At 44.1% G+C, this 10,749-nt stretch overlaps 1 protein-coding gene across 1 annotated transcript; it reads left to right on the plus strand.

Moving 5' to 3' along the window:
- The first annotated feature begins 3,653 nt into the window (after window positions 1–3,653).
- rpusd4 (RNA pseudouridine synthase D4) lies at window positions 3,654–10,219 on the plus strand. The gene is made up of 7 exons (XM_063216491.1): window positions 3,654–4,014; window positions 4,164–4,332; window positions 4,433–4,637; window positions 5,259–5,352; window positions 5,738–5,888; window positions 8,441–8,538; window positions 9,221–10,219. The coding sequence occupies exons 1-7, from the start codon at window positions 3,715–3,717 to the stop codon at window positions 9,437–9,439; spliced, it is 1,236 nt and encodes a 411-aa protein (XP_063072561.1). The 5' UTR covers window positions 3,654–3,714; the 3' UTR covers window positions 9,440–10,219.
- The last annotated feature ends 530 nt before the right edge of the window (window positions 10,220–10,749 follow it).

Here is a 10,749-nt window from a genome sequence, read left to right on the forward strand (position 1 = left end):
TCTCTAACCCTTTCCTATCCCCCACCTGCACACCTGTACAGACATGTACGCATGCACGCACGCACCCATCATCATAGCTTATTAGTCCCTTTACTGAGCCAATCAAGGCCAAGGCCTTATTTATTTCCACAGGTGTCCACAGGTGTCATAGAATGCTATGGCAATAACCATTATAAGGAGAATTCAAAGTTTTGCTAATCACACACTCATACCAGGGAGTAGAAAGTAACATAGCTTTGCTCATACTCCTCAAATGATTATGGACTAATATATGAATTGACCCTTCCCAGCAAACAGCTTTCCCAATCAACCTCATTCATTTCCTATGTGGATGAACGATTTGGCTACAGACTAGTTGCACTGCAGTCTTTCCGCAGTCTCCCCATAGCAGCCTGCTGGGATCGGGACCCCTACAGGGGTCGTGGACTTACTGAAGGGGGCTCGTGGACAAAAGGGACTTGTATTCACTTGTATGGTTAATAGATGTATTTACTGTCCTGTGTATTTCTAGCAATATTAGCGGACAAAGTATTAAAGGAAAATCTAGTGATATTACTGGACAAAAAAAATGGCAATTTTTATCGTGAAAATATTTGAAAGTCCAAAAGGGGGTCCCTGTTGAAAACGTTTGGGAACCACTGCCTTAAGCCGTGTCTGTACCTATGCTGCCAGTATCTTACTGAGTTACCCAGTTACAACAGCCAAACCTACCTCCAGCAGACATTACATCACTCAGCCATAGCCCTATCCTACACACACACACACACACACACACACACACACACACACACACACACACACACACACACACACACACACACACACACCAATGGCCAGCTAGTCTGGCTTCAGTTGAAGGTGAAGAAGATTCTGGGAATCTGATGAAGGCCGCAGTTTAAACATTATCCTACCGTGCCATGGAATAAAAAAAGAAAGAATAAAGGATTTTAAGTGTGTGGACTTCTCAGTAAATTTACAGCTAGCAGGTTCTACCATTCCCAGGCTAGTGACCAGCCAGGCTATGGGAGCGTTCCTATGTTCCACAGGGTCCTATGTTCCCCGGGTCCTATGTTCCCCGGGACCGGGGAACTTAGGACTCCTATGTTCCCCGCATTGTATCTGACAAGGGTATAAGGCCCAGAATGCTTGCACATGCATATTTTGCAAGAACGATTGCCATGCATATTTCATGTCAAGTTTGCGCACAGTAGCAGCCAAATGCCGTGTACAGACCAAGAGCGAACGGAGCGAACGAAGCGAAGTCATTATTTCTCTATGGAGAGCACGCGACTAGCGCTAGCAAAGGGAATTTGCCAGGAGCGAAGCTTCTTGAGCGACCAGAGCGAATTTTGAAGATTAAACTCAAGCTAATCATAGGCGAATGGTTACGTAGCGCTATTCCGACATGTCGCTATTCCGACGTTAATGTCTATTGTCGGAATACCGACACGTTTTCCACCGTCCGCCGCTATTCCTACATGCCGCTATTCCTACATGCCGCTATTCCGACATCCCTAACCTTAACCCTAACCCTGGGGATAAAAAGTGTCGGAATAGCGGCATGTCGGAATAGCGACATGTCGGAATAGCGGGTTCGCTCTGACGCTGTTCGGCGACAACCAATTGTAACGTTCATATCTCCGAATGTCCCAGGCTGTCAAGCCAGAGCCGTTATGTGATTAGCTGAATCAAACATGTCAATGCTGCGTCTGAAGCGAATACAGTGAATTCAAGGCGAAACTTCTTCTGCTACCCATGCTACCAGGCAGCGTAGTTCGCTCTTGATCTGGACACGGCATAATGCCCCGTGTACACCAAGCGCGAACTATGCGACCTGAGCGGCGGAAGTCATTATTTCTCTATCGGAAGGCGAATAATGCCGTGTCCAGACCAAGAGCGAACTACGCTGCCTGGTAGCGTGGGTAGCAGAAGAAGTTTCGCCTTGAATACGCTGTATTCGCTCGAGACACAGCATTGACATGTTTGTTGCAGCTAATCACATAACGGCTCTGGCTTGACAGCCTGGGACATTCGGAGATATGAACGTTCCGATTGGTTGTCGCCGAACAGCGTCAGAGCGAATTCGCCTGCGATTAGATTTAGTTTAATCTTCAAAATTCGCTCTGGTAGCGCAAGAAGCTTCGCTCCTGGCGAATTTGCTTTGGTAGCGCAGGTCACGTGCCCTCCATAGAGAAATAATTACTTCCGTCGCTTCGTTCGCTCCTGGTCTGTACACGGCATAAAGCTACCAGATTGAATTTGCCTGAAGCGAAGCGAACTGAGTGACCAGAGCGAATTTTGACGATTAAACTCAAGCTAATCGTCAAGCAAATCGCATATAAAAGTTGCCTGGTTACCACCAGACCTTATCACCAGAGATTCTTTAAGTACTAGAGATATGCCAATGTAATAGGTTTCTATGGGCACCTAACATGACCAGGTTCCGGTCTGCCTAAAGGGGCGTGTCATAATACTCCAACAATGAATAGAACAGTCCTTAGGTCTGCCTAAAGGGTGATTCACCCCCCCGCCCGCCTCCCCCTTGAAATAGTAGAACCCAGAAACAATGGACCAATGGAATCTCTCTCTCTCTCTACTGTCTCTGTTATCACAGGTGACCTTCTATAAATTCCGTAGGGGGGCAGAATAATTGGCCATTATGACACCCTGCCCTGCTCAATTTTTACTCTTTATAGGCTTCAAACCTATAATAAGAAGTAATAAACTAATCTTGAATCTTGAATCTTGAATCTCTCTGATTGGACAGAGACACTGTGAAGGTCAGAATACTTGGCCATTATGACACACCCTGCCCTGCTCTCTGATTGGACAGAGACAGGGACCATGATCTGGTCTGTTTTTCATCATAGCGTCCATACTGTCTTTTGGATCGGAAACAATTGTGTAGAACTAAACGCAGTATGGGAATTCCCAGGCTAGTATAAAAGTGCTAGCCTGGGTGACTTTTATGTTGTACATTCCACAGATATTGTATTAAACAAAGTTTATGCATATTGTGGAGAGATATATTTTGTGTTTATTGAGATATTATACAAAACATACTTTTCAAAAGGGGTGTACTCAGTATTGCTGTGTAGTGCAATTAAGTGCTTCGGTTGGGCTCCAAACATTTCACTTGAAATGACCCTAGAGTTTGTCTATCTTTGATGCAAAAACTGTCTGAAGGTCTGTAGAGTGACTGTGGTCAGTGGATGATGCACCATTCCAAATTGTGTGTGTGTGTGTGTGTGTGTGTGTGTGTGTGTGTGTGTGTGTGTGTGTGTGTGTGTGTGTGTGTGTGTGTGTGTGTGTGTGCCTGTGACAGAACAGCTCTCCAATTCTCACCCATAGCAGGCATCATCCTGGTTGACGAGCACAGTTGTCATTTGACATGTCCTTACTGATTGAGAGAATGTTATAGGCCTATCCTCCCTTCCACTATTATTATCATCAACATGTACAAAAACTCTGTAATAATTATTATTGCTGTTGGTTCTTTCCACAATTTCATAAATTTACCAATATATACATGATAGGGCTTACCTTTAGTTCAACTTCTCTCTCATTGGGCCTTTATTGTAGATTTTTTTTACCACAGCTTTTACTTTGAAATGCCGGGATAAGGTGACATGCCGGATATGACCTCTATTATCATCGCCCCAGACAAGACGCTCACATGTGGAGGACAAAGTTGTGCATTTTGAATAATCGAATATGAAATCATACACTGCAATGCAGAAGGGTAGGTTATTTTTGAAAAGCGGCGTGTGTAGCCTATGTCCGGACGTCCTGATAACGTGGCAGTTATGCCAGGAAAGGTCTGTGGCGGCATCACAGTTCCAGGTTATCCGCTCACTTGTCAGCGCTCCTGGTCAACCACAAACAGGTGAACAACGAGCCTCTGAGAACAAGAGGGGTCTCAGAGCCATTGACCTTGCCCGGCGACAACGAGAGTCAAAGGAAGAAGCCAGTGGCCCAAGAGGAAAAACACTAAAGAAAGCCAATCTCAAAGAGGTCAGTGAATACAACTTGAGTGCCAGCCTGTTCGGTAGCAGTGCCGTTGCATGTCATGTCTGAATCCCTGTTTGTTGATTGTCAAGTTTCATTGTGCGACAATTATGCAACTGTGTCCGTGTTTCAACCACTCGTTTACCCCACTTCAGGCGCAACCCGTTTCCCCGTTGCAGCGCAGAGTCGCAGAACTGAAGCAGTACAGTCAACAGCTGCAGAATGTTCACCCAAACGTCCTTGCCAAGACCTTGCACAAAAGCATTGTTTTCAAGAATCAAGACTTGGTAGCCATCAACAAACCTTATGGAGTTCCAGTCCATGGTAGGCCTAGTATGATCTCTGCCAACATAGATTATGCACTATTGTGCGTCAACCACTGCTGTGTCTAACCGTTTATTCCTTTCTGTTATGTTTTTATCAGATACAGCAGATGGCTCCACCAGTATAGCAAGTATTCTACCCGTGTTGGCTCAAATGCTCCACGGCATGAGGACAGAGAGGCAACTGCACATCTGTCACAAACTGGACAAAAGCACCACTGGTGTTCTACTGCTTGGCCAATCAGAGGAGGCCACAGAGCACATCCAGAGCCTCTTCAAGGCTCTACAGGTGGAGAGAAAATACTGGTACGAACCTCTATGATGGTGACATTTTCTCATAGTCAAATAGCTGACACAACAAGATTGCCTATTCCTCATCCAGTTCAAGGGGGCAGCCTTATTGGTGCCTCATGGGAGGTATGCAGGGGGGTGATACAATGCTTAAGGGTACCTGAATCATGGAGGAGACTAAGGCTGAATCCCATTTTTACCCCTTCCACTTCCACTTGCACTGGGCCTTCGAAAGAAATGGGACACCTACGTGAACGCGCAAAAGCGAGTGTTAGGGCTAAAAACGAGTGGAAGTGGTAGAAATGGGATGCAGACCAACTCTCTAACTGTTTGCTCATGACTCCCCTGCCCTGAAGTGGCCACACTGAGTGGGGGTGAGTGAGAATGGGTGGGCATGGCGTGCTCTGATATGGGTATTTGGGGGGCACAGGTCACTATCATGTGGGTATTTTTTTTTTCAGGGGACCTATAATTTCTAGCAGCTGCCTGCTGCCCTGAATGTTTTACTCATTCCTACCTCCAAAAATAGCATTTTACTGTTCCTAGCCTATTGAAGTAGACCGAGATGCATAAAGACGAAAATGGTAAATGACTCACATATTGTTGAACTTGTTTTTCCTGCATGCGACATTTCAGGGCTGTATCTGAGGGCATACCTGTGCCATCCGAGGGAGTTGTGGACATACCCGTCATCGAGAGAGAGGTCACTGGACCAAAACCTCACTTCAAGGTGTGTGAAAATGTCATGGTTTCTGCATTTTGAATGTCAGACTGCACAAAGTATTATAAACAGATGTTCAGTACTCTGCACACAACCTGCAACGTTGTTCAAGCTCTTCAGTAAAAACATCTCTGCATGATGTGGTGTAGCTTAAGCTTGTTTTCAGATGCCCAAAGGGTGCACGTCACAAAAGCAGTGATTATGCTGCACTTCCACATACATTCAGTAATATTGAAATGAAAATATTTTGTTCTTAATTGGGAAATGCAATATATACAATACAACATGTATTTATACTATAATGCATTATCACAACAATGAAGTTGTCTCATAAGCGTTAGAAATGAAAGCTTATGTACGTATGTCTATGCCTACTTTTCCCCTCCACCATTAGATGGGCCTCAGTCCCCTGTTCCGTCCGAGTGATGGAGGGGAGGGAGTGTCTCGGGTTCGAGCCAATCGGCACGCCCACAGTGCTGTGACGCAGTACAGGGTGCTGGACAGCAGCTATGGCTGCAGCCTGGTGGAGCTGCATCCTGTCACAGGTGGGGAAATGTGACCAAGCACATTATTGGCTCGTTTAGTGTTTCTCAACGGGGGCGGTACTGCCCCACAGGGGCCTTTGGGGAGCTCTAGGGGGGCGTTGAGAAGGATTGATGCAGTCGGCTCGTATGCTCCGCCTACCCAAAATGAGCTGGCGGAGCACTTGGAGGGTAAGCACACAGCCTCAACATGAATGGCAGTGAATGAGAAGCCAAAAGGGGCAGAATTTAGTTGCCATTTGGGGGCCATTAGTCTGTTTAATTTGTTTATACTAGTAAGGAGGTGTTGTCAGGTTTATGATGAGGTCAAGGGGGTGTTGTCTGGTTTATGATGAGGTCAAGGGGGCGTTGGGAGGCTTGTGATGAGGCCAAGGGGGCGTTTGTTCAAAAAAGATTTGGAACCACTAGGCCAGTTCATTAACTCCATTGGTGCAGAGCCTCTGTTATAACCTTATTGTTACCATCATTGTAATGTCAAAGTCTTAATCAGTTACTTAGGGCTCTTGGTAATGTCATGCAGTTGAGTTTTTTCAGCAAAGAGGGAACGGACGGGCCTAGTATCTGCACAAAGAGGCTACTAAACATAGGAAATGAAGACTTGGGTTATATACATACCTGCAAACTCAGGAGGGTTGAAAAAGGTGACAAACTAATCGCGGCGTCGCGGCGAACCCCCGCCCCCCCAGGGAAAAAGACGATATTTTATTTACTACACAATTAGAAATCAGACTTCTGAATTCATTTTATTCCTCACCAGCCAATATATGTCTTACAAGCCAAACATACACTCACCCAGAGGCAATTCTAGGTTAAGCTGGGACCCCAAGCGAAAATTCAACAACTACTGTTGAAGTCTTAGCTGTTATTCACCATCTAGTTTGGGGGCCCCAAGCGGCGGCCTATCTGACCAAGTGACAAGAAGCGCCTCTGCACTCACCACCTGTCAAAATTGAAGTTGTCCTATTTACCAGCCAAAAGGAGGGAGCACATGGTCACTTGGGGTTGTCTTAACTTTGAGCCCCACTGCAATTGACTATGAAATTAAAGCATTTGTTGTTTTTGACTAAAGAGGGTAAATAATAGGGAAATGTAGCCTATAATATAACTACCTATATAAAATAGTACCAACGCATTTTAGTGAATTTATGAATGAATGATAGGCTAGTCGAATGCATTTCCCCAATAAAATGGTGTCGTACTATTTGAAGACTTATTTATTTATTTAGATTGTAGAAAAAGATAACAGATGCCATCTAGGTTAGTAGGCTATTTAGATTAATAATAGTAGGCCTAGACTATGTCCTTGGTGGCTAACATTAAAATCATGATTGCACACGTTGCAAAATGATTCATATAATAGCTATTGAGGGGCGGGTGCATGACAAATAGCTATTGCTATGCATTCCTCTCACGTTTATGAAGGTTTCATCGAGTGTGTACGTGGGCTCTCGCTATTCCCGGTTAAATGATCTGACATAGGGAACCGAATTTAGTTCTCTTCTAATCTGCCAATTTATAGCGCAGTCTGGCCCTGCCTACCGTCATTCTAACACACTTTCTCACTCTGAAGTATTCAATACCGTTTTGGTCAAAATGATCAAAACATTCATCGAGATATTGCCCTCAATTCAAATAAAGCCAAACATCCATGTTAGGACCGCAGAACTGCTGCCGTTGGGTTATTTATTTTTCAAGTTTAGCTAATGAGACAAATCACAATTCCCAAACCCTGCTCAAATCCCATTTACATTGGTCCTTTGAAACGGTGATTTGGACAGCGGTCATTTGTAAAGTAAAGCGACAGTACCAAGGTAGTTTGTAGAAGATAATGACAAGGGGGAAAGGATACGTGTCTGGCGACAACCGTTTCATCAGCTGTTCGCTCCGACTGCAGCGGTGCCTTGGAAAGTTTTGCCGCCAGTTGAGCCGTCTGAATTAGCGCTCTGATTGGTAAATGTTTCCCCCGACACACGTTACTGGCCAATGGGAAGGACAGCCAGTAAAAGATCAATAGAATGTCGCTCAACCATAATGTCTGTAGAACTACGACTAGCAGATTCTATTATAGTACTACCGTATCCAGTCTATCTGTCTGTAGTCTTCCTCTGTCTGCCTACCCCCCCCCCCCACTCCCAAAAAAAACCTCTTCGGATCTACACGATTCACGTAAGTGACCTATTTTGAGATCAAAACGGCGAATTTCGCCGAAAGGTGACAAGTTTGCAGGTATGTATATCAGTGGGCTCGTTAAGGAAACTTGTTTGTTGTGAATTGACTCTCTACTCCCCATAACTTGAGAAGTAGAGAGACAGATTTCCGAAAGTAAAAGCACTACACTACACTTGATCCAATGTATATATATTTTTTAGCTTATTTGGGTGATCACTTGTCTGCGGTACACAGGCAAATGGAGCACATGGCAGACAAACCATGTCCTAAAGCAGGGATCTTCATCTGACCTTTACTGACATAAGTATCGTCCATTACTCACAGTGTTTCTCAACTGGGGCTATTTGCTGTATGACCCTTTTTTAATGATTATTTATTATACTCAGATGTGAAGGACCAGGTGCGCGTCCACATGGCGTTGGCCCTCGGCTGCCCCATCCTGGGGGACCACAAGTACGCACACTGGGAGAAACTGGCCCCTCAGGTAGGCCTCTCTACAACACACCTATCACTCAAGCCTCATTCACACACGTCGCTGCTAGTTACTCGCTCAACGAGTAAAGTCAATAAAATATCTATGTGTCCTCGCGAGACGAGTTGGCGAGGAGTGTAGAAGCGTTGCGATGTGGGCGGATTCTGAGTTGAAAATATTTTAAGTTTGAGTAAGCGAGTAACCACAGTTCGGTACTTCTCGCTTCTGCATTGGCAGTTAAACCTGTGGGAACGTATAGCGAACGTTCCATGAGCAAGTGGCGAGTAAGTGATTGAGCGAGAAGCGAGTTTTGTATGTGAACGTAGCTTAAAACTGGCCCCTCCGGTAGGTGCATGAACAACACACCTATCATTAAAACTGCCAGGTACTTACTAGCTTATTTGGGCAGTTCTTAAAGAACTGTGAGTTTTCCTTGCTTGATGGAATTTCTCAAGTCTGTCGTAATCTGGACCAGATCTGACTTAAGTTGACAGTAATCAATCACTGAAACGTATCTCTGGCATGAAAATGTCCAATGTATTAATATAATTTTATTGTAATTCTTTAGTTTTTTGTTTCTAAGGTGACTTTGGGAGTTTTGAAAGGCGCCAAGTAGCAAATAAAATGTATTAATATATAGTGTATATGTGTATAGCATTTTGTTATTATAACAATCATTATATTCTTTCTGCAGCAACTGCCAAAGGGAGTGTTGCGTCACCTGGGCTTGGAGCAGAGTAAAGTTCGCCACCTCCCCCTCCACCTGCATCATCACCACCTCACTCTACCCAGCTTCAGGGGGCACGGAGACATCACTCTATTCTGCCGACTCCCCAAGTTCTTCACCAGCTCTGTGCAGAAGCTGCACCTGTCCTTACCAGAGAAAACAGGAAATGAGGTTACCGGTACATAAGACTCTTTAGCCTTTTGAGGGACGTTGACAGCTTTGACTGGGCCCCAGGGGGCAAAGTGATCTGAAAGCTCAAGGGGATGTGCAATATGAGCTTATTTCCAAAAATGGGACAGTATCACTTTAAGAGGTGGAAGAAACGGTTGACTCAGATGGTTTAACTGAAAGTGGCAGCAAATGCATAGATATGAACTCTTACGACACCATGCTCAGCCTTTTTAGCGTGGCCCCGCTTTTGGGCGCTGCCTTCTTGGTCCGATCCCCTATGCTTTTAATGAATTGTTTTACCGCCACCTACAGGATAATGTGGTTATTGCCTTGTCACTGATTGATGGCAGCGTTCGGTGATCTGACTTGAGTCATTCATTCCAATGCAAAGAAGTTGGTCAACACAGCATGTAGTGTTCATATCAAGGGTAATAGAGGAGCTTTATGGAAGCCCATGCCTACTCTATTGTAGCCAGGATCATGGATGGATTTATCCTCAGGTTCAGGAACCCATGAATGAAGTTCAAGAAATGCACGCGACACACAAATGTGACTACTTGGGTGCTGTTTCCTGAAAATACCTAATGTAAAATCAGCGACAGAGTTCCCAGTCATGCAATTAATGTTTAACACAAAGGCCTACATATACAATATTTAATAAAATGTTATAATTCCTTCCTCAAAAATTAATGTTCAAGTCATTGCTGTGTATTAATGGTGTATGTGGACCAACTGTAATACACATTTGAAATGATATCAGGTTAAATAAAAATCACTCTGCGGGCCTGAGTTTGATATCTTTGCTCGAGTGTCATTATTGGTTTCGTTCTCTCCCTGTATTCAAGTTAAGTTTATTTCACCATTCATCCTGAATTGTTCAATATCCCCTACATTTCCCAGACTTGTTTTGATAAATACTTTTTAAAAATACAGCCACGGCAGAAATTGAGGCCACCTTGAAATTACCATTTTTTCTGGTCTTACTACTTATTTGCATTTGTGTCAGGAAAATGAACATTGTTTCATTCCATAACCTACTGACATTTCATCTTGTTTTCTTTTCATTTTTTGAGGTCTGAAAACATTGCATGTTTTGTGTTATTTTGACCATTTGTAGCTTTCTGCAAATAAATGCTCTAAATGACACAATTTTAATTCAAGATTCGGAGGAAATGATGTCGGTAGTTTATAGAATGAAATAACAATGTTAATTTTACTGACACACATGGCAGTAATTAGTAAGACCAGAAAAACTGGTAAAGGTGGTCTCTCAATTTTTGCTAGGTCTGTATTTAAAATTAACTTGCCAAGTGGGTTTATGGGTT

Source organism: Engraulis encrasicolus, chromosome 14, assembly GCF_034702125.1.
Source record: "Engraulis encrasicolus isolate BLACKSEA-1 chromosome 14, IST_EnEncr_1.0, whole genome shotgun sequence".
Taxonomy (NCBI): Eukaryota; Metazoa; Chordata; class Actinopteri; order Clupeiformes; family Engraulidae; genus Engraulis; species Engraulis encrasicolus.